Genomic DNA, 23,821 nt, shown 5'->3' on the forward strand with positions numbered 1-23,821 from the left:
GCACATCATCGAGTCTGTGATGGAATTAGCTCGGATAGCATGCCTATATCGTCTATCGTTGACCCAGGATGAGTTTTCATGTTATGTTTTTTTGGGCCTGAAAGAGCAGCTTAAAAACAGCACGATCTCTGCCCACTTTAGCTCACAATGCTATCGTAAATGTATGTCTTTCTGTTCCAGCACAATGTTGCGGTCGTGGAAGAGAATTTGTCTTGGAAGGATTATCGGGGTTGTCATGTCCCGCCAATGTGATCTCGACTTGGACAGAAGCTCATCTTCTTGTCAATAGATTCATTTTGAGGAAAAAGTACATCATCTCCTCTTTGGTTGAGCAAAATGGAAACAAAAACTCGATGTTCAAATGGATCCTAGACGTTTGCATCCTAGCCATGTTGCCGCTGCTGCTACCGGTGGCATCTCCGAAATACGGGTCCCACTCGATTGGGCTAGCGAAGATTTATTTCGATATGCCGTCTCTTCCTCCGGTCAATTATGCAAGAAATCTTAGGAATATCTGGCCTCTTGCTGAATCACATCCAGTAAGACCAAATCATCAGGTCGTGAATGAAAGTCATCCTTATCATGCGGTCCATCAGCTGATAATGTTCCCATAAAATCACTGTGGAGGTTTTTTATAATGCTAACGTCAATCTACATGAAGGGTCCCAATTATGTCGGGTTAATCATTCACGGCAATTCACATTAAATCACATTGTCTTCTCAAGGCTCGCATTATTCTCTTATGGATGCGCTACGCTTTTAGCCCTGAGAAAATACGAATTAACTGAGACGAAGATCAATGGAACAATGCATTAGCACTATACTTAGAGTGGAGCTAGGAAGCTCTGTATGTGTCAGATCCTTCTTGACTGGCAATTTCCAAGAACAATTTGAACAGTTTGTGAAGCTCTCAGCCAAATCTGCAGCACACCGAAGATGCCGACCCGGGATGTGGAACTCACGCAGGTTAAGGCTGGGATCAATTCAGTTGTAGAATGTTCCACTTAGAACCGGTCCATGTCAGAATATCCTGATCGATGTCTCCTTTTATACTAGGGATGATGCTGATGACAGGGAGGACATGCTGGACCTCCAGCCAAAGGATCTCCTGCCCAGGGGCTGGGGAGAGAAGCTGAGCCCAAACATCTCCTTCGGTATCCGACCTGTCTCGGACCAGTCAACTAACCTCGCGACTAACCTGGCGCTATCCTCAATGTGGGCCATGTCCCTCGTGTCTGTCCAAAGCCTTCGCGCTAGCTGCTGGCTCCTCTGTTTCGTGTTCAGCCCAATATTCCATGTCTTGTAGAGGCTCTCCCTCTCCCTCTTCCGGAACTTCTTCAGTATTCGTTTCCCCAGCATTTCCCTTTCCTTGTTCAGCGCCTTTTTGCTGTTCACAGAATAGGAAGAGGAGATCAGGATTGTCTAGCTTGAGGATGAATTGTTTAATAACTTTCTTTGTGTTTAGGGAGCGACGATAAATTGTCACTGTGGGTCCAAACCAAACGATCGAGACGCGTTAAGGCCTTCATAATCAAGTTTTCCCAGAATTTTAGAGATGGAGAAGAAGCTCAATACCTGGAAGCTTGTTCGTGACTCGAGCCCTTAAGGAAGGACAATCGGCGGAGCTCAACCTCCAAGTAGACTGCGTCCGAGGGGTCGCCCTTGAAGAGCAAGTAAAAGTAAGTGCGGTGGAGTAGCGGCACATTACATGCCTGCCATAGTTCGACGATCTTTCCCCGCCTGACTTTGAACTCCATCCCCCAATCGGAAGGCTCGGGTTTGGAAAAGGCTCCCAGTGTCTCTGGGCATGCCGCTTGTTGCTTAGAGCTCTTCTCGTCGGCCTTCTGCATTGACCCCTGAAGAACACATTTTATACAGAAATAACAATCCTTAGCTCTTCCGTCTTATGTTCTTTTGCATTCCTTGAAGAGCAAGAATAATGAGATGACAAGTCTTGGATCGGTTTGGCATTCCGGAAATTGTGTTTTTTACCCAATAAAGTATGATAAGTTAATCTCTTGTTCTCTGAATGAATTTGGAGAATAGGATTTCTAATGCATTCCTCAAGCCAGAAAATCGAAAACTCGAACTGTTCTCTGGAGCAAACATATAAAAGCTTGGATGCAAAAGATAATACATCAGACTGTACGTTTTTCCGGATCTGAAAGTATTCACAGAGATTTTCCATATCGAAAACAATGAGTTTCTCACCGTATCATCGACTTGCTTCAACTGGACATTGTCTTCCTCCTTTTTATTTTCCTCAGCTACAAATTTTTTGTTCTCAAGCCGGCTGAGCTCCGTCAAGTCTGGACTTGTCCTTGCGGAAGTCAAGGATTCTTTCCTCCCTGTATTATCAAAATCACAGGAAATGTTCCCCGGGAATCGCTCCAGATTACCCGAGAATCCTGCCTCTGATCCCTCGGAGGTCGAGTAGGGAGGAGCTCCAATTAACAGACTTTTGCAGCTTCTGCTCCGAGTAACCTTCGAGCTTACTGTGCTTGCAGTGTCCATATCTGACGAGGATGAGGGAGAAGATCGCTCTGCGGGGTACAAACTGACCAAACAGTTTATCGTCTTCTGCATGTCCTGAATCTTCTTCTGCAAACTATCATAAGTTACATTGGGATTACTATCTCCAACTTCACCCTCTGTCTTCTTCAGGGAAGTTAGTGGTTCTTCTTTAGTGTGCTTGTTCTCATTTTCTTCGACTTTTCTTTCTGTCTCTTCCTTTTGGTCAATAATGTTCGGTCTTGACTCATCTTCTTCGATGCAGCAAACTTCTTTGCAGGTGACTTCTCTGTCATCGTTGTAACCATTGATACTATTGGGTTCCGGAATTTTAGGAGCGTCGACCTCCCACTCAGAAAGCTGATCAGGTCCCACAAATTTGGGTGACATGCCCATAGAAAGCCTTGGAGATGTCCCATCCAGCAAGAAGTTATCTTCAACATTATCAGCGAAGTCGAGGTTGCTGTTACTGGAGTTCAGCCTCTCATAGTGTTTACCATGATTCGGTTCCTCAACATTTCCCAATTTTGAACCTTGTCTATCTGAGGTCGACCGTAGTAAGTCTTGGATCCGAGATTGGGCAATGTCACGCTGTTGAGTCAGTTCTTTAATCTCCTTATCCATCTGCACGAAAAGCAAAGAGAATCCCAAAACCATTCAAATATGAAGAACATATTGTATGCATAGCTTCCTACTTATTCGAGTACTACTATTGACTGAGGAAAAGATACTATGCGTCTCGGTGTTTGCTGCAGATTCCATGCAGTTTACAGTTAATACTGGGTGATCTTTCATGAAACTTGAAAAATTTAAGCCGTTGTCGACAACAGACACGGCCATATATTGTAAACAACAGGTTTTATTCTAACTTAAAATATATCTTATTTTCGATCTCAACAGAATTCAGAATGCAGGCATGCATGAAAGCCCGGGTTTTTTAGATTCATTTCATCCCATTACCTTTTCAATCTGAAGTTCCTTCTCTTTCAGCAGTGCGCTCGAATCACTATGGACCAAAGAGGAGGAGCTGAAGCTCCTCAACTCGCTCTCCATCCTTGCCAGCTCCCTCTGCAACTGCTTCACCAGTGCCTTGTCGGACATCACCGCATTGACCTGTGCATTAGTTGTGACTTCCTTTGCACAGCTCGCGAACAATAGCGTGTTCCTAGACTGTTCCACGTGATTACGAGCAGGGCTCATTGTGCAAATCATTGCAGTTCGGGCATTGCCTCCCAAGGAATTCTGCAGTATTCGGGTCAACTTCGAGTCTCTGTAAGGTATATGCCCACTTCTTCCTTTGCTGCATCATATTATAACAGCGGGGTCAGTCGAGTCACTCAATTCTACTCCAGTATTTCATACATATAACAAAAGCATGAGAATCTAAGACAAATTCTCCAGTTTCCGTTATGAGAAACCTAGAAAACAGAGAGCAGTTTTTGAAATGAAAACTGACCTTAGCTTGCGAATTACAGTTCCCAGGGTAAGCAAACTTCGATTTATGTGGCACCCTTCTTTGAGTCTCGTCCCTGCCGATAATGTCTGTGAAGCTCGTTCACTCCCAGCAAGATCAACAAAATTCTGTCCAGAAATAAGGAACATTTTTAATTCCTCTACGAGACTCCACAAATATAGAAGGAGAGTGCATTAAGCTCCATACCACACAAGCCGTGAGAGTGCTTGAATTATCGGGGCCTAAGTACTCGCGTGCTGAACTTTCGATTGTCTGCAAGAATTCAATCCGTTATAAAATCGAACTCGTCAAAACTTCTAGAGATTATTTGTTAAAAATAATTTTTAAAAAAAAAAGAAAAAGAAAAAAGATCCGTACAAGTCTAAGTATTTGGTGCGATCTCGAGCTCATTTCATTCAAGGATGTCTCACCAATGTGCCTTTGAGCTGCAACAAAGCATCAGAGAGGACGTAGATTAAAATGTTAACATAACAATGGGAAATGAAATGGCATAAAAAGCTATTTGTAGGAACATTTGGAGTTCTATTACCTTCACAAACAGCAAGGAGCTCCAGGAAGTGATCCCAATCCCGTAATGATTCCTCGGTAAGTCTCTCCACGACCGTTCCTCTCTGCACATTAATGTATATTCTCGTTTAAGAACTTCAGGAACGCTCATAAAATTCACACATAAATACACCAGAAATCAAATAACAAAGTCCTGATATTTCACCTCTGGATCATCAAGGAGCCGCAGTGGAGTAGAGTCTGAGCTTAGGAGGTCCCGAACTGCTTCATTGTAAATCTCCATGGCCGAGAATTTCAACACAAACTCTCTTTCTGGGTGCTATTGAAGTTTACAAAAATATGCAAGTTAATCATAAGTGCTACGATCAATTGACAATCATATTCTGATTGACAGGCCTAGAACGAGTCTCCTTCTCACCTTCTCTATGTAGTCATATATATCTGACACTGCATACTCAGTAATTCCACTCATCGTGAATGTTTTCCCGCTGCTCGTTTGCCCATACGCAAAGATGCTTGCTGAATAAACAGGAGAGTTGTGACTTGTGAGAAACTATGGGGTATGATAAAAGAAATTTGGCAGGGAGTTTTCAATGCCAACAAATCGAAAATTCTCACAGTTAATGCCGCTGACTACGGCAAGCGCGACTTCTTTGGCTCCTTCCTCATAGACCTGCTCCGTTGAGCTTTCGCAACCAAAGACCCGATCTGTCCTCGACATTGAAATCAAAAGAAGATAAGCAAATCCCACAGGGGCACTCAGACTACATTTGCACACGCATGAGAAAAGTCGAGGTTCGGGATTCAATTACCAAATGTGTAGGCGGAAGGGAACATGGCACGTTCCGGGATGCTGCTCCTGAAAATGATGGTGGAGTTGTTGATGCATTCCCAATCTGAGACATCGTTTCTCGATCTCTCCTTGTCATTGAGAGGCCTCAGCCGAACAGAGACTAATATCTTCTCCTTCTGGCCGCCAAAGCTACTCACACTGACTGTATCAAAGTCCTGGGAACCTCCCATTGCCCCAATCTCCTCAAAACTCCCCCTGCAAATTTAAATAATAAAACTATTTACGAATTTCACGAAACTTTCTCACTTACATCACGGGATTTCTGGGAGAACTCCTGACGGAGTTGAGTTATCCACAACCATATTCTATTCTATACTATGAAAAGAACAAAAAAATCCATTTACCAATCATTGACCTGCCCAGTAAAATCAACAGCTATGTATCAGCTGTTTGGTTTTATTGAACCGAAGAAAAAGTTTTCCCTCTCTGTTTTTCTTCTGGAAATAAGAAACACGTTGCTTTATATACTTTGAGAAGACACTTCCGAGTTGGTTCGATCCCGACATGTCTGTCTGCAGTTTTGCACTGAGATTTACCCGTGCAGACATGACCAGTAATTACGCGTAGGAAAAAGAAAATTGCGACGAATGGAAAAACAGGAACCGAGCTGACCGAGGCTTAGGAAGAACCAAAACCATAATCAAAACAAGCGCATAAGCACATCTAAACAACGACATTGCTTAACAGAATGAAAAGGGTTCAGAAAATCGGCTCGAAATGTGGGTTCTGCATCTGCCGGGATCACAAGCGTTGAAGAAAACAAAACAAATGAAGCTGTGACGATGATGTCTCTCTCACCTTGAGGCAGCCTCTTCAATGGCTGGGGAGGGGCAGCTCTGAGAAAAGCTCTTCTTCTTCTTCTTCTTCTTCTTCTTCTTCTTCTTCAATGTGACTGAATGGACATTCTTTCAATGGGAAGATTGAGACTGAGAAAACAGGGAGAATTGGCCAAAGAAATGGAGATTTCTTACCCTTCTGGAGTTAGTTTTTGTCACGAGGGCGTTAGCAGTTTCTCCCGACAGAGAGGAAAAATGGAGGCAACAGCAAATCGTCTCCCCTGCCGTGTCGCCTTCCGGCTGAGTTGGACTCCTTCCAACCGTTGAAATCCAACCGCCTGACCCAACTAAATTAAGAAAATTTTCCTACCCAAATTTAACCATAAAATATCCAAAAACATATATATATATATATATTGACCAAGAGAAAATTATAACAAAATTTAACATTTATTACCTTTAAAAAAGATATCGAATTTGAGTATCGTGAATGAAAAAAAATTATATTTGAAAATCCCTTAATAGTCCGAGTCGATTCGAACTGAATTCATAGAACCCTGTTGGACCTTCAGATATCACGGTAAAAAAAAAATTGATGCTAATTTCTTTAAAGGATTAATTACTAGAAAATTTATTTATACATTTCCAACTAGGGCCGCAACAAGAATTAGTAACAACAGTTCATCGGCATTTCTATGAACGAATTGCCACAATATATTTGCTGGGTCGGCAAAAATCCAAATTATTATTCCGGCTCGAATCGTTGAATATCAGTGAATTCATTCTGTGATTGTCATAGCAGACATGCACTGATTAAAACATTTATACAAAGATCGCTTGAAATAACTAAGCTTGCTTGTTAAGCCTTGTTACTCAGAGAAGTTGCATATGATTATGCGAACCGTTGTCATTGATGTTATAGAATTCGAACTTGTGATAGGAAAAGAAGATGTGATGCATATGTGTTGAACTAAAAGTACATATAAATAATTTATTATTAAAAAATTAATTATAATAATGATTAGAAAAAAAGTATGCGTATGAATTTATTATTAAATTGAAATAGAGTTGAGTGGAATTCGATTCCAAAACCAAATGCTTAGATATTACGTCCCGACTTCAGCCAAGAAAGGAGAATAATTTTGCCCGAAGACGTAGGGCACGGACGGTGGCGTCGGCAACGTGATGGGTTGTCACTGTTTGGCGGAGCCTATAAAGTCAACCGACCGCCGGCGACAGACATGCTGTCTTCTTTTGTTATTCCTTAAGATTACCCGAAAATTCATGTACCATAGCATCCTTTCTCATCCAACAGATTTTATTAATTTGTTTCGTGGGAAATAATTTTGGAATACCACGCGGGAAATGGGGTTCTGGGGCATCTGCAATTTAGTCACACAATCATATAGCATGCATACTTAAAAAAGTGAATGTCTAGTCAAATTAAGATCAATTAAAAGCTTGGTATACATATTTAGTTGGTAGTTTTGTTTTCTCCTTAGTCGGTCAAAAAAAGGTTTTCTTTTCATCTTTTTAATTCGTGGTCAGGTGACGTTCAAATCAGTTTGCGCGCACCTTACTAATTCACTTATTTAGATAAGTCAAAAGCATGTCGTCCACAATCAGTTTGCAGATTCACGAGATTATTTCTAGAGCTTAATGGTTTGTTTGGTTTGTAAATGTGATTTTAAAATCATAACTTTAATTTAATTCTACTCAAGACAAAACAAAATAACTCATATAAAATTAAAGAGTGGGTCCCATTTATATTACTTTTTTCACTACAAAACAAAATAACTCATATAAAGTTAAATGGTGTGATTCATTTATACCACTCATTTTCAAAATCAAAATTTAATTTTAAAATTCTACTTTGAAACCAAACGCAGTATAAGTTTTGATTGGTGTGTAAAAGACCACATCAACAGCCACCGAGCCAAATATATCTTGACATTATTTGGTAGTGTTGACTCTTTGAAATGCCAAGGGCAAAATTGCAGTAGTCATATAATTCAACGAACAATTAACGGCTTTCTTTTCTTTCCTAATAATGGGCCGATTCCAGCCCATTAATACGGTCCATCTCCAAAACTAAAAGAGGAAAAAGAACAAAAGGAACAAAAAAAAAAATTTATAAAAAGAAGAAGAAGAGAAAACATTCAATTTAATCATCAAAAAGATTATTTATCAACAATTTCGTCTCTCAATGAATTTTACTAATAATTTGATTCTCGAAAGATCAGTTGGACAACACTTTGATCCTTGAAAAATTAATTTTGCTGACAATTGGTCCCTCAGTGAATTAATATTTTGGTAGATTAATTGGTCAACAATTTGGTCCTCGAAAGATTAATTTTGCGAACAATTTGGTCCCTCAATATTTTGTCAATAATTTGGTCCTCGAAAGATTAGTTGGTCAATAATTTAGTCCTCAAAATACCGTTCCGCTAGACAATTTGGTCCTGATGTTAACTGACCGTCGACACCGTTGCGATAATCAGACTTGGAAGCTAATGTGACACATCTTTAACTAGTGGCAATTGAAGAATTATTTTTTAATCCCGAAACCTGATATGATATCATTTTGGTCGTCTGTCCCTCCTCTAAAAAAAATAAAACCACAATCCCACTGAAACTGAACGATGTTATTCCATCCCCCACCATATCAAAAAACATTGTTCACATTTTCACTCCCTCAGCTCTATAAATCCCACATTCCTCCTCCCCATTTCAATTCTAACTTCGAAAATCTCTCTGCAAAGTGTGAAGATACAATGAATGAGTAGCGAAATCAACAACTCCATCACGTGTTTCGTGCAGATTGAATCACCTTGGTTGATTTTAGGTTAGTTGAGATTCTCATTTCCGTTCGTAGAAGTGGAGTGTGAAACGACTAAAACGACGTCATAAAGGGTTTTAAGATTGAAAAATCAAATTTTCAATTGCCATTAATTAAAAATGTGCCATATCAACTTTCGGATTAGATTATCGTCACGATGTTGACGGTCAATTAACGTTGGGACTAAATTGTCCGATGAAATGGCCTTTCGAGGATCAAATTGTTAACCAACTAATCTTTTGAAGACCAAATTGTTGGCCAACTAATTTTATGAGGATCAAATTATTGGTAAAATTCATTAGAAAACCAAATTTTTGAAGAACTAAATTATTGACAAAATTCATTGAGGGACTAAATTATTGGCAACTGATCTTTTGACGACCAAATTGAATGTTTTCTCAAAAACAAAAAACCCTCCATTAGGTCGTCTTCTCGGCAGTCCTCGCGGTCGCTCTGCTTTCGTTCGGTGCTGCTCCTCTTCTTCTTCTTCTTCTTCTTCTTCTTCGTGCTATTTCACTGTTCTTCTGCTAAATCCTTCATTGAAGTCGTCTCACTATGGGCCGCAAGACGAAGAAGTTCATCGACAAGAAGAAGGCCGCGACCTTCCAGCTGCTCTCCCGCGACTCCACGGACCCCAACTTCGCCGCCGACGCTCCGGGAGGTGACCGCATCTTCGTCCGCGTCGACAACAGTCCGTACTCCGTAGAAACTCTTGACGGCAACGACGATGGAGACGATGATCCGAACTCGAGATTTGCCGACGCGCCGGAGGACGTCGAGGAAGCTGGGGCCTTCCGGAGCTTGGCCGGGGCATCGAACGGGAAGAAGCAGCAGCTGCCGGAGCACGTTAGAAGGGAGATTCTGGAGCTGGGGTTTCCTGATGATGGGTACAATTACTTGTTGCATCTGAGGGACATTAGGAACACTGGCGGCGGATCAGCTTTCTATCAGAACCCCAAAGCGAGGCTTGACTTGGTCCCGAAAGATGTGAAGGTTGGTCTTTTGTCCAGTTCTAGGCTTAATCTGAGCTCATTGCTTTAATTTATGTGAAAAAATATCACGCAGTTGCACTTGAAAGCTATTACACCGACCTATGCTTTGGTTGGCATTGTTGCTTCCAATGGTTGATTTACAGGTTATCCAATCTGCAGCTTGGAATTAATTAGAGGGTTAATTTTTCGGTCTGTCTCGAGATTTTGGTTGCCGAGTGTATTCTGGGATTGTAGATTAAAGTTTTGCAAGGGTCAGAGTCTTCTTTTTGTGATTGCCTTTACATACATATTCGTGCGACTAGACGAATCAGAGGTTGTAGAGTCCAATATATTTGTTTTAATACCATTCTCTTTTCTGACTGATTTAATTGGTTCTGTCTGCCAGGCATATGATGCATCGAGAGTCATGGTCGGAGGAGTGAATGATGAACCCAATGATGGCTCCATCTACAATGTAGCCTCTCAGTCAGTTAATGTGAAGGTTCAGAAAGTGTTTGATCCTGAAGTTGCTGCCCTGCTCGATGATAATGATCTGTCACGGTTTGGTTCAGATATCGAAGATTTGGAAGAAGATTTTGTGGTTCAGGCCAACTGTCCTGAATCAGGGGGGAATGTTATGGATCAAAAATTGAATTTGTTGAGGATATCGGAGGCTGCTAAAGGAGTTACTGACAATCTAAATACTTCAGTTCATCTAGAGAAACAAACAACTGATGTTTATGAGGATGGGAATAGTGAGTACGTCACGGAGAAACCAAGGGTTCGTCGGCTTCTTGATGAACAATTCGATCTGGTAGGCTCTCAGTGGTATTTTCTTGTCAGAAATTTATACTCTATTCAAGATATATTTCAACAATTTAGATTCATCGGGAAGAAGTTATGCATGTAACCTGCACATAGAAAACTCTGGTGTAATAAACACGATTTTGTTTTCAGCAGTAGCATGCATCACATAATGTCAAATTTCATTCTATGTCTAACGTTTCACTGGATTTTTTGAAGCTTGAACGACAAGAATATGGATCTGATTACGAGGATGAAGATGATTACTACCCGGTCTATGGCGATGAAGAGGAGGAATGCCTTGCTGATAAGCTTAAACATTCTCTAAATGACAAAGTTATGGATGAGCTAGAAATCGAAGGCGATTATAAAGCTCCAGCTGACTTGTTGCGTGAGAAGGATCAATTAAAAAGCAAAAAGCTAGAGGATTCTGCTGCAGATTTGATTGACCGCTGCAGGGAATATGCAGAGAAGTATCAAAAAGAGAATGAAGATGATAGAGAAGTAATGATCGTAGAAGAAAGTAGCGATGAATCGGAGATGTGGGATTGTGAAACAATAGTCTCTACATACTCGAACCTTGATAATCACCCTCAGAAAATCGAAGCACCCGAAGTAGCTCGTAGGAGATTGTTGTCTGCAACTGTTCCTGGAGCTTTAGCTGCAAACAATAAGGTGATCAGCCTTAAAGGGAAAGAAAAACTTCCTGTGGATTTTCTGCCTCGTGGCAGAAAACCTGCTACGGAGAAAGTCAAGGGTGGGAATACCGTGAGACTGGAGCAGCAGAAGGGAAGACAACACGGCCAAGAGTCCAAAGAGGAGAAGAAAGAGCGGAAGGTAGACTTTTGATACTGCTTTAAGATTATTCTCTGTGATTTAGATCTGAATATGGGCATTAAGTAGCCATTTGATCTCAGTTATAATCAACGGAAAATATAAGCACTCTTTTTATCAGATGAATATGATGCTGACTTTCTATAATACAGTCTGTGGTGAAGGAGGAAAGGCGGGAAGCTAGACGCATGAAAAAGGAAACGAAGGGGCTTTACAGGTGTGAAGCACAACGTGCTCAGAGAGTTGCTGCTATTACAGGCCCATCTTCGATTCCTCTCGTGTAGGTAAGTCACAATCTTTTTTCACAGGAGGAGCTATCTATCCTTATATGGATCATTTAATTCTTAGCCTTTTCTGATATTAGCTAGTAGTTAAGCCTGTAACGGTTCTTGAAGCAGGTGAAGTTCTAAATACTTCCACATACTGCGAGAAAAAATTACAAGAGCCTCTCTCGTTTCATCAACTTCACGAGGCTGGAAAATATTGCTGCTAGAGATATATCAAGGAGAGTTGGGCTGTTTATTTTTTCAATGGATCTTTTCTTTCTCTGCAAGAGGTTTGGCTTTGCAGCTTTTCATCGAAGTCATCATGTGTCTTGATGTTGCTCCGTAGAGTGCATTACATGGAGCCTGTGACAAAAACGGTTTTGATGGCATAATACATTCAAAAACATGAGGTGTTGTGTTGAAGGAAAGTTCTTTGTTGATATCATAATTTTGTTGCGAGAAATAAATACTTGCCCTAAATTTTTTCTGCTTGGATATATATTCAATGCCCGACATGGGATTGCTATCTTCAATTATATTGCGTAGAACTCGGTGGGAGACAACACTGCATGATCTTGACTAGAATCAGCAGGAGCATTATGACTTCTTTGACGTGCTGTGAAGTTAAGATGAGATTGTCGGACTCTCGATGTTACCATGCGATATCAGAATCAACTTATGTCTGGTAATCTACTGGTACCCTGAATCAAAACATGTTCAAGAGAGGAAGTCATAGTGAGATGAGAAGTCCATTGCTCATCCTTGGCTTTTGGAAATGGTACCGAAAGTGAGCGCATGAATGTTTCTTTAGCACGTGTATTAGTCCAAATCGAAGATAACATGCCTCCGTCAATGATTTCCCCAGAAAAGATTAGATCGAACATAAATTCTCTTTTTCAAACTCTTAATTGATTTAACAAAAGGTGCTGTCTTTTGTCTGCTTGAACTTTTATCTTCTGATAGTGCTACTCACAGTTTGTTGGGTCAGCTTCTTGGTGAAGTTTTTTTTCATGGACTTGATTGCTCATGATGGTTGTATCGACAGTTCACCTTCCTTCTTGTACTGTGCTATGACTCCAAATGGATTCCGTGAAGTCGAGAATTTTATGAACCTAATATCATCCTTCCATTGCAGTACACATGCAATCACGTGGCAACTCCTCCCTCCTTTCGAACGTTTGATTAGTGTATATATCACAAGCTCGGTTGCGTTTCGATGAACAAAGTTCTACTGACAAATATATCTTCTTTAAACTGTGTGTATATATTAAGTATATGTATTCTGGTGGCGAGTATGATGGATGATTTGGTGAACACAAATGTAATGGGTATATTATATATTTCCGCCCACTTGCAGGAAACATCAGCAGCAACCCAACCTTACTCTCTCCCTCATCTTGAAAGCAATGTATTTGTTGAAGGTTTCATATATTTTCTATTCCTCACATCAATTCAATTTTGCAAAAACTTCACTGCCAAGCTACAAGTACATGTATAACAACAGTCGTGTGGCATGACGATTCTGCGGATGGTGTTATATCACAGTGTGGTATCAATGAATCAAATCATTCATCTCTCTCGGCAAAAAGACATCAATTACATTGGCTTATATCGGATAAATCTCTTCTATCTCTTTTGAAAGAGAGAATAATATCTCAAAATCCGCGTTAGTTACACAATACATTTTTTCATATGCATGTCATCTGAAGTTCTTTTAGAGATAGCAAAACTCTGTCAGCTAGGTTATGCATGCCAAATCGATATTTTATCACGATCTCCTCGCCAAATACGGGATCCGTCCCATGCCTGTTGTATGAACATGACGGACTAACCGATCAACATTATCTTTCTCACCAAAAGAATGATACTGAAGGCCTACGATGGATGTGGGAGCATGCAAGCATTGTCTCAAAGAAACCGTTGGTGGGGACAAAGAGTGTGGCCTAAGTCACCGTCTCCTAGCGGTTTCTTAGAGATGTGGACATATAGCTGTTCCACTCAGTTCAGTGTTGAACACACAATTTTCCCCCCAAACTCCCAACCGGAACTATAAATACAAAACTGGAAATTTTCGATTCCTATTCATCTTCCAGGGTTCAATTAAACTCGAAAATGGCAGCATCGAGCAGTCTCCTATTGGCAGTTTTGATGCTAATCATCTGTCACATGTCAGTTCCTATGCAGGGGAGTGGCAATGAAATCCCAACTAAGGACTCCCTGGGCAATGCCACTTCTTCAGATGTCACGAACATCGTGGATACCAGCAAGAATACTAATGTCGGGTATTACCGAGGTGGTGGTGGAGGCGGAGGCGGAGGAGGAGGAGGAGGAGGAGCAGGTGGTAGCGGTGGTGGAGGTGGAGGTGGAGGTGGAGGCGGAGGCTACTCATGGGGATGGGGTGGTGGAGGTGGTGGTGGTGGTGGTGGTGGAGGAGGAGGAGGAGGAGGTGGTGGCGGCGCGGGTGGGGGCAACGGATGGGGATGGGGAGGTGGAGGAGGGGGAGGTGGGTGGTGGAAGTGGGCATGCGGCAGGCAGCCAAAATCCAGCTCGGAGAGGGCTAGTCGTGATCGTGAGAGGAGGAGGTGGAGGGATAACAAAGGGAATGAGTACGCAATGGGAGAGTATGCGCAGTGCATGGCGAAGAATCGGTGCAGAGGCATGAGACTGAACTGCCCGCTTCACTGCGGCGGCCCTTGCTTCTACGACTGCGTTCACATGTGCAAGGCTCACTGTCTTCATCGTCCTCCTCCCAGACCCCGGAATTGACATGGACCGCCACCCTGAAAACGATTCAAATGGAAATCATTGAGTCGGGATCATATGATTCATTCTTTTACTGTGATTGTTTTTCCAGCACTTGCTGACCAGTATGTGTCTTGGATTTCTAGTTTTGAGTCATTCAACCCAAAATTTCTTGTCACAATAGGATCGATACATTATGGATATCAGTTTTGTGATCACTGCTAATTCTATGTGTTGCTGATTGAGTGTTCCGGTCTCCTGAATCGTCTGATCAACTTTCACTGAGCACTGGCGCCTCCCTTCGACATATAGTCAACAATTATATTTCAATAGGTGTCTGGTATTGTGTGTCAGTAATTTTTCCTTTTGCTAGCTCCTCAAGTCCCACTTCTCTTTTCAGATAATGACCGAGCCCCACCCTAAGGTTCAAATGGGCTCTCTCACCGATTTTTATCTTAGCCTGACTCTCGATTCTTGGTCAGTTCATACTGTTGATAATTACAGATGTCAGATACTTATCCTCTAATAAGTTGGACCAAGAAATGGTTGAACTCAACACTAACTGCAAGCTCCTATTCGATATATAAAAGGAGATTGAACTCGACACTAACTGCAAGCTCCACCTGATATATTTATACAAGCAATCTGCAAAAGAGAGAGAGGAGAGACATGAAAAACTGTGAAAGATCATAACAGGAATTCTTTAGTTTCTATTGAGTGGCAAAGGCTCCTCTGCAGTTTAATTTGGTGCAGTTGGTGCGGTCGTTTCTCATTCCATGTTTGTCAACACTAGATGTGGACCGCAGAGCAGCTAAATCCGTATTTATTAGTTAGTCGTTACAAGAAGGTTGGATCCTGACAAAAAGGGCTAATAACAAGAGGAACTGTGAAACCATCGCCCTTCTTCTGGTTAGGACTCGTCTCCTTGAATGGAACAGCTTGTGTGCCGAGTGGTAGAGAAAGCTGAGTAGGATACTGGAGTTCAAAAGCTGGTGCATCAGGGGCCCGCATTCTCATACTTTCCGGGAAAGGTGGATGCATAGGATGATTTTCAAGCTCGGTATCAGGAGACAGTGTGAAGCCATCATCATTCTGCAAATTGAACCTCAGCAAAAGTAATCTACATAATAAGTTAAAAGTTGATTGGAAGAGAATTCCAATCCGTCTTCGCCCTCACTCCACAGTTGTTCAGTGCAGTAGAACAATGTTATTTGAATGGAAAAGCTAGAAAGCTTTGCAGGACATTACGTCCTTACATCATGAGCATCGGGGCCCATCTCGTACTGAAAACATTGAGGTCGAACAACAGACGGTGGCTTTCACCTATCTGATAGAAAAGAAATGGATAATCTGTAAACATCAATCAGAATGCACACCTTGGTGAAGCTGAAGGATGCAACAGATTCTGAGCAGGAATCAACCATGTCCTCGAAATGCCATGCCCCATGCAGCATCTCCATTGTTAAGACCCCCCTTAATAAGCTACCACTGCCCAGACTCGAACCTCCTCCTCCACCTCTTTCCCCCGCCCAGTGATCACAGTTCACACCGTCCATGTTCGAGCTCATTGGGCTAGATATTGCCTCAGAGATGGGGGCAGGTTTTGGAATCATGTCCTCGGGCTTGAGATGATCAGTAAATAGAAGAGGAGGTGCCGAAGTGGAGAGCTTCACTCTGGTGAGCAAGTACCGGGAGTGGTTCTGGGTGTGATCGTTGGATGTGTGTATCGGAACATCGCAGTCTTTGCAGAGGACTGCTCTGTCCTGTTGGCAGAACAAGACTGCTCTGCGCTCCTACAGACACGCAACCACACACACGGCAGCACACAATAAGACATCGAATGCTGAGGTCTGCCTTTGCTGTATTTCGGATTTCCATATGTTGCGTTTTTTGATTTTTGGACTTCCATAACTACGTTTTCTATTTTTTCAGTTTCCATCCCTACCGTTTCTGCATCATTTCTCATAAACATAGTAAAATGCAGCTAGATTTCCGACAGTTCTCCAGGAACACAAGTAAAACGGCTTCCTAGAAAACATTCCTGATGGCGAGAAGGAACCTGACAAATGTCACAAACTGGGGCATGGGGAGCTTGCTCGGAGCAGTTTGCAGGAGGTTCGAGGAGTGAAAGGCGAGGGTGCCTGAAGGCAAGCTTATTGGCGTGGTGGACGTGGTGATCACAGCCGCTGCAGAGGGCAGCCTCGTCCGCAGCACAGAACACCACCGCAGCTTTTTTGCTGCACACATCGCACTGGATCTTCATCGTCTTGGGGGTCCCTTGACAGGAGCTCAGATGCTCTTGAGATTGAGACAGAGGAAAAAAAAAAGGCAGAAGACTGAGGTTTTTAAGGAGATGGAAACTGGAAATGTTGGTTTTCACTTCCTCTGTCAAAAGCAAAACTTGCAGAGTTTACATATAACGGTCCACGTGAACGTCCTATAAATTCATAAAGGACAGGTAAACCGGCCACAGGCCATGCGGGTGGCCCTGGGGATCCTCGTTGCAATTGAGATTAATGATTAATCATGGTCGATTAGCTTAATATGGGACAATGATTGAGGGGATCTGCAGTAAATCCAACAGTCCAATTAAATTAGAGACTTGCGAGCTAACAATATCCAGATATGGCTCTGGCATTATTTTCCCTTCCAATTACTTCTTCCGGTTCAGGCATATCATTCGACGAATATCATGGTGAATTATACACGAATATGAATGTAGAATATGCCTTAACAATGCCCTCACGATATTTCCAAAATCCATGAACCACTGAGACTTGGTTGTACTGTATACAAATGTATCATTTGAATTTGTCGTGATGGCTGGGCCTGCCTAACACAAGTGAACTTACACTACGAGCAACATTAAATCCGATATCTACAGAACCCCGACGCAATGGGCACTAAGTTTGTCCTTATTAAGGAACAGTATGATCTTTTCCTCTGAACACGGATCCTAGAATTCATATGGACCACACTGCCGACTTGGAAAAGAAGGCAATAGAAGATCCTGGAGACCCCCTTTAATGAGACAACATGGGGCTCCAAAGCTCAACATTATTGGCCTGCTCTGTTTCCATATTTGGCGACCTTATCCCCTCCATAAAACCTCACCTGTCGGGTCGAAGGTCGAATTCAAGATTATATCGTGTTCTGCGTTTCTCCCTCAATAATTCCGTATGTCGAGTTCAACCGATGAAGCATTGTCTGCTCGTTATCAGATCCTGACAGTGACTGGTTTTTTTTTTTTTTTAATCTGACTAGACATCGCAAGAAGAGCCTTACTACCTCTATGTGCTCCAATAATTTGAAGTGATCTAGAAAACTGATGGGGCATAGATACCGAAATGGCAGATAAAGGGTACTTTTATCTACTTGAGCTCCCTAAACAGATAATGCATCATCCACCCAATATCCTTCTCTGGCTCACTTTTCAGCAAAATCTCCAGCACTGATCAGTAAGAGATCAATAACCATTTCTACTCGATTCCCGATTCCGTGTAATTCTCATGCTACAGGTGTTCTGTGCAGTCGTAAGAGTATGCAGGATGGCAAAGAAGGGGAAATTACAAGCATCGACTGTAAAAACTTGTTGCATATGAAAGAAAACCTATCCTCATCATATTGGCAGAAAGACGGGAAGATTGCGCTGACAATAAAGAAATGCAGAACACGCCATAAAAATTGGCGCTTCTCTGGAAATTTTGAGACTTATCACCGAGACCTTTACAACTGGATTATGAAGGACATGATTATACCTCTAGGATTGCTCTTGCTGATTCCCTGAGGTGCTCCCAAGGAATTGCTTCACACAACTCGGGTTTACATCAAATATGAAAGGCGTTCCTCTGATCTGGAGGGAAAAGATAATTGCAACCCATCAGCTTTTGATCTCTAACATGGATAATGGTCTTGATTTCGACTTGAAAATTATGATATGGTGGGAGGTTTGGAGTCAAAGATCCATCAAAGATGTTGAAGATAATAATTGCAGGAAATTTGGAAAACTAGAAACAAGCTATCGCAATGTTACCTCAATCAGACAATTGGGAGTCAGTGTTAGACTCAGCCCAGGCGCCACTGGCTTGTTATTGACAAAGATAGAGAATTTGTTCCCAAGATTCCTCAGAAGGCAAGACCCATTTTTCTCCAACTTTATTGTCGCCTACGAAGTTCAGGGAAGCAAACCACTTACAATCATTTTAAAGCAGATTTGGCAGTGGGGCAGGTACCCTAAAGTAAACTGATAATGAAACAGCGGTTTGGCAGATATCGAAAACTCAAAATCTTACCTGTCGCCTTGAAATTTTGTTAGATCGTCCTTCTGTCCCCAAGTCAATGTCAACTTTAAAACCTTCAGTCCCTCTCCCAAGTAAGACCTTCAAAAATATATGATGTTTCACTAAGCCCAATTCAATGGTAATTTTATATTGATAAGAAACTTTAGAACTTCCATGCCAGAAGCTGATTGAAAGCCAGGGTTTATTTGTTCCTTTGATATATACTGCATTTGCAATATAATGCTAACTGTTTCACATGAAAAATTCAAACCAATTGACAAAATAGAGGCGCATTTTAGACCAAAGAAATGAGTATGAAAAGCTGTTGGTAAAAAAATTTCATTTTTGATGAAAAACCCTTTGACACGGAAACAATTTTCCAGGAAACCAAGAAAGCTGGAAATACCAATAGTATGGGATGAATTGAAATTTCTCATTTGTATAGCTAACAGAACCTGTAGTTCAAACTTCAATCAGAACTCCATCAAACTAATATACCTCTTGTTTTCTTATATAGTGCTTCGAATAGTGACCGTATAGAACAGCAAACGCTTTATGAGATGCGATGGCTCTTTGCATATAAGAATGAGCTCCTTGCTCTAGCCTCACTATTGTCCTCCTCGCCGCCTCATTATTATACCGCGAGACTGCACAAAGAAACAGCCAAAATCATTCACACTATGACGGGATTTACAGACCAAATCATTTATTCATGCATGTTAAATTTGCTTTTCGCATGGACTCCTGATTTATAATAAGTATTACCTTCTTCATTAGAAAAAAAATCCTGGTCATCTGGGTCCAAGTCCATGTCGAGGATCTGTATAAACAACGAAGTTATTGGTAAAAACTTCTTGTGCAGAACAATTCAAAACTTCCAGCGAGTATAACAAGCTATTAGATGATCATAAGCTTTACCATTGCCTCAATATCGGAAAATGAAGCCAGATCATCATCACTTTCAATTTGTTCTGGTGCTGAAGAACAAGGACCCGTTCCTGTCTCCAGGCCAGCAGGATCTATTGTCCCAAGTTCAGAATCTAGAGGGTCTCGAACCTCCGGAGGGGCATCTTGTTGTTGGAACTGAAATTTGTCAGAATCATTAAGGGGCTTCTCCAGAGCACAATCAGTTGAATTACTGGCTAGATGTTTGACCCCTGAAGTTTCCGCCTGCTCCTCCTTCAGTGTCAAAGTTGGCATATTCTCCAACCTAACAGTCAATCGATCACTTATGTCGGCCAAATTGGCATCGACATTGCTATTGGAGACCTCGCATTTAGTCCCGCGAGCAGACCCAACAGTTGGGTTAGCAGAATTCTTTACTGAAACCAGTGGGCCAATTGATTGTGAGAGACCATGATACTGGCCCTGGGAAATCCCTGGGCCCCTTTCAACAGTTCTTGGATTTGCTGACAAATCCTTCCCCAAAGCGGAAGGAATACAATTTTTACTTTCTTGGAACCTGCTCTTCGCCTTCACGAAAGCCGAGGAAGTGCCAAACATCTTTGGAAACACAACATCATCATTGCATGGAATGTCCGGGTCCTCTGTGTTCAATGCACATAACATAAACCCATCGCATGTCTCAGAAAATTGCAGGCCTGAACCCGACACGCTTGATGCCATGCACTCTTCTGATTTGCAGATATCATCAGGAACCAAGTTGGTTTTAGAAGCCACTGCTGCAGAAATAGCTTGGGGCACATCAGTTAAGTCTCCTTCTTGATTAGCATCAATTGGAGAATTCAGAAGGAGTGAGCTCAGGCCATCATAGTAAGACTTATCAAAGGGGTCCTTCGCATCAACATCCATGAAAAGGAGCTCTTCCTCATTTGTGAAGTTCAGCAGAGACTCCGAGAGTTCTGCCAAGTAACCTTTAGTACTATCACCTGAGTGACCCACATTCTTATTTTCATCATCATTGGTTATAGTTAAAGCTTCTTCAATGCAAAGATCCTTCTCTCCTAGGCCGAGATCATCTGGTGTTGACATGCCTTCCACAGCTTTCCAAATAGGCATATCTGGAAGTGGAGACGAACAGTCCAACCCATGAAAGGAGGCACCACAGTCCAAAATTGGGGAGTTGAATACATGGGTTTGTTCCATTTCCTGGCAAGTGTTTTCGCCATTGTGATTTGAAGGAGCAAAAGCAGGCGAAGATTTTGCACCTATATTGTTGGTTTCGAACAACTCCATATGACCAGCATCCCTTTTAAGAGGACTAGGCATTGCTCTACTCAGATCATCTTGCTCCACAGGAAAGCCTTCAGTTGGTTTCTCCACGTCTTTAGCAAAGGCATTATTTGTACTAATCACACCATCCATCAGAAGATTAGGAAAAGCATGCTGCACAATCTCGAGATCAGATTCTTGAAGCTCAAAATGGCTCGAGTTAGGGTCCCCAAGCATGTAATCCCCTGTTAGCGTACCATCTACAGTTCGAATTCCATTACTGGGGCCCACAAGGTAGTCAAAATCCTCAGAGTTAAACGGCTCATTGCATATTCTTTTGCGAAGAGCATAGTAGCAGCTGCGAACGCTCTGGGTTTTTCTCTTTCCAGAGGAATACTTGTTTCCCTTCAAGTCTCCAAACTTAGTGAACTTTGATGTGAGGGTTGGAGCAAGTTGCTCAAATTCAATCATGTGGACTGAAGCTTCAGCGGAAATAACGGGGTCGTAGAGGAGGGAGTACCACCGTTCCTGAATTTCTCGGACAGTGTACCTTCGAGAAAATCGCACTGCACCTTTCGCAAGAGATTCCAAGGAAGCACCAGTCTGGACAAATAATGAAAACATGAAGAGAAAGTCAAAATATAGTTTAAGAAGTTCAACTATTTTGGAAGAATCCATCACAGGAATAAAAGACCATTTCCACTTCATCATCTTTGTATCACAACTCTAGGCTTCATGATCAATAGAATGACAAGGGATGAAAAGCAATTGCCGCGGAAATGGTCCATTGCTGTATTAGTCATTCTGTCCCCGAACAATGGCATTTGAAATCAAAGGCAAACTGATGCTAAGAATAAGATCCAAAAATAAATGAGAGAGCAGATACACCGACATTTGTAGTTTCTCACATTCGTAAATATAAGTTCTGAAAACCACAAAAGCAGAATCCCCCGATAATATAATTACAGATACTTATATGCTTTCAATGCAATCTAATCCTTAATATATACAATATATATATGTGTGTGTGTGTGTGTGTGTGTGTGTGTGTTTCCAATGCGATCCAATCCTTAAAAGAAATTCTGTATCCAAGAAAGCTCAATATCATTCTGGTAACATTGAAAATGACAACCTAGGGAACTCAGACCCGATTTATTACCGTAAACACCATGATGAGAATTTGCCTCCAGCCTCACTGCATATATGGCAGATTAAAAGAAACGAATACCTGACATTGCCAACACCTTCCCAATAGCATAGAGCACATCAATTACTCAGGCAACAATATGAAGACCTTTGCCTCAGTTTAGAGGTTAATCAGCTTGTCAACATTAATAGCCATTGAATTCTTAGACCCGAACAAAGTAACCATCAGTTCTCATTGAAGTGAGATCGGCACACTGCCAAGTCTTTTTGGTGCAAAATTAAAGGTGAGGACCACCGATTGTCCAACAAAGCTCACTATTCAAGAATCCCCAAAGAGACCCAAACGAGCATTCAAGTACGAAAAGCCATAGTAAAACGGCACCTCACTGAGCAATTAGCACACATTGCTAACAGTCAAGAACACGAAGCATCCATTGGCTATAAAGGTGGACGTGCAAGATAGCTGCGAAAACACACTAAAAAAAAATACCACACACCTAACCACTGCCTAGTATGCTCAACATTTCAGACCGAAATATTACACATCATGAACCGGTTGCTTCGATAGATTCGGACAAAGAATCAGAAGCTCGCAATCTATCTCGTCACAGCAATCAAAGAAGTTCCACAGCAAGAACCAAAGCTCAAAGCTACAGGGCTCCCCCACACACATTCATGACTTAGAAAAATTTACCAAACAGCAATTTAATCAGTAGAAAAAAACAAAAACAAAAACAAAAAGGCCCAAATACTAAAAGGGTGTTCAAAACGTAGCCAAATTGTTCAAGAAAAGGGAAGAGACCTCAACGGCGTGTTTCAGCAGGAAATCGTCCTCCGGAATCCAAGGGGCGGCGGGGGCCAGAGCTCCCATCACCGAAAGCTCCTAGCACAACGGAAAAAAATGCTTCCTTTGCGCGTGTTCCTCTCTCCGTACTGACCAGAGCGGTTCTGGGTGAGGTGTTGAAGGTCGGTGGCCGAAGAGCAATGGAGGGGCTTACGGGGCTGAAAGGCTTTGTCGCTCTGATTAACAGTGCCAGTGCTCTGCCTTGAGGGGGCTGAGAAGAGACGGAAGGGAAGGAGGACTAGAAGCAGAATAGAAGGAAGGAGAAAACTCAGAAAAAGGGTTTTTGAAACGGTGCGAAGACTCGAGCGCCGCGGTTGCACAAAAACTCCGTAAATCCGATCCCAGAGATCTCCCGCGCACGACACGTGTCCTCTGTTCGTTGTCGTAATCTTTTTTTTACCCCCAATAATCCTTTTCATCGGTCGTATTTTAATTTTTTCAACTAATTTGATAGAGAAAAATGGTATAATTCATGGTTTTTTAGACTCATTTATTTTTTTTAACTTCGTGTATCTTATATACTCGGTTAACTTCATTTTTTATTCATCCAGAAAAACAATTCATCTTTTACCTTTTTTAACTTCATATATATTTTCATTGAAAATAAATTTGCATATAGAGAGCTCAATATCAATTAATTACCCGTTTATGAGCATTATTTATCGAACAAAACTTTCTTAAGATAAACGCTGATATATTTAAGATATCGTCTAAAAATATGCCATGTAAATAATACAAAAAATATATTTTAATAGGAAATTAGATATTGAAATTATATCATTAGAAATTCCTAAAATATTTT

At 41.7% G+C, this 23,821-nt stretch overlaps 5 protein-coding genes across 7 annotated transcripts; 2 read left to right on the forward strand and 3 right to left on the reverse strand.

Moving 5' to 3' along the window:
• Positions 1-652: 652 nt before the first annotated feature.
• Positions 653-6,374, reverse strand: LOC116195298 (kinesin-like protein KIN-7F). The gene is made up of 13 exons (XM_031524397.1): positions 6,144-6,374; positions 5,305-5,540; positions 5,111-5,200; positions 4,911-5,011; positions 4,698-4,811; positions 4,515-4,596; positions 4,343-4,410; positions 4,172-4,237; positions 3,968-4,092; positions 3,472-3,811; positions 2,212-3,135; positions 1,576-1,856; positions 653-1,387 (listed from the first exon to the last, which is right to left on the reverse strand). Exons 2-13 carry the CDS (start codon positions 5,513-5,515, stop codon positions 1,048-1,050), a joined length of 2,742 nt encoding a protein of 913 aa, XP_031380257.1. The 5' UTR covers positions 5,516-5,540; positions 6,144-6,374; the 3' UTR covers positions 653-1,047.
• A 2,986-nt stretch (positions 6,375-9,360) lies between these two features.
• LOC116193955 (protein LTV1 homolog) lies at positions 9,361-12,330 on the forward strand. 2 transcript variants are annotated; one of them, XM_031522704.1, is made up of 5 exons: positions 9,361-9,953; positions 10,338-10,745; positions 10,955-11,572; positions 11,722-11,853; positions 11,965-12,330. In XM_031522704.1, the coding sequence occupies exons 1-4, from the start codon at positions 9,516-9,518 to the stop codon at positions 11,851-11,853; spliced, it is 1,596 nt and encodes a 531-aa protein (XP_031378564.1). In that variant the 5' UTR covers positions 9,361-9,515; the 3' UTR covers positions 11,965-12,330. The 2 variants fall into 2 exon arrangements, with proteins under 2 accessions (XP_031378564.1, XP_031378556.1); XM_031522696.1 differs by having other exon boundaries at positions 9,362-9,953; positions 11,968-12,330.
• Positions 12,331-13,853: 1,523 nt separating this feature from the next.
• LOC116193988 (glycine-rich cell wall structural protein 2-like) lies at positions 13,854-14,944 on the forward strand. Its single transcript, XM_031522732.1, has one exon. The coding sequence runs from the start codon at positions 13,948-13,950 to the stop codon at positions 14,599-14,601; it is 654 nt and encodes a 217-aa protein (XP_031378592.1). The 5' UTR covers positions 13,854-13,947; the 3' UTR covers positions 14,602-14,944.
• A 309-nt stretch (positions 14,945-15,253) lies between these two features.
• Positions 15,254-17,036, reverse strand: LOC116193972 (B-box zinc finger protein 21-like). Of its 2 annotated transcripts, none has more exons than XM_031522720.1 (3): positions 16,637-17,036; positions 15,954-16,370; positions 15,254-15,697 (listed from the first exon to the last, which is right to left on the reverse strand). In XM_031522720.1, exons 1-3 carry the CDS (start codon positions 16,838-16,840, stop codon positions 15,665-15,667), a joined length of 654 nt encoding a protein of 217 aa, XP_031378580.1. In that variant the 5' UTR covers positions 16,841-17,036; the 3' UTR covers positions 15,254-15,664. The 2 variants fall into 2 exon arrangements, with proteins under 2 accessions (XP_031378580.1, XP_031378574.1); XM_031522714.1 differs by having other exon boundaries at positions 15,254-15,669; positions 16,637-17,012.
• Positions 17,037-18,036: 1,000 nt separating this feature from the next.
• Positions 18,037-23,312, reverse strand: LOC116193946. The gene is made up of 7 exons (XM_031522687.1): positions 22,978-23,312; positions 19,776-21,632; positions 19,623-19,677; positions 19,356-19,504; positions 18,870-18,956; positions 18,611-18,742; positions 18,037-18,430 (listed from the first exon to the last, which is right to left on the reverse strand). Exons 1-7 carry the CDS (start codon positions 23,044-23,046, stop codon positions 18,338-18,340), a joined length of 2,442 nt encoding a protein of 813 aa, XP_031378547.1. The 5' UTR covers positions 23,047-23,312; the 3' UTR covers positions 18,037-18,337.
• Between the last annotated feature and the right edge of the window lie 509 nt (positions 23,313-23,821).

This window comes from Punica granatum, chromosome 1 (genome assembly GCF_007655135.1).
Source record: "Punica granatum isolate Tunisia-2019 chromosome 1, ASM765513v2, whole genome shotgun sequence".
Taxonomy (NCBI): Eukaryota; Viridiplantae; Streptophyta; class Magnoliopsida; order Myrtales; family Lythraceae; genus Punica; species Punica granatum.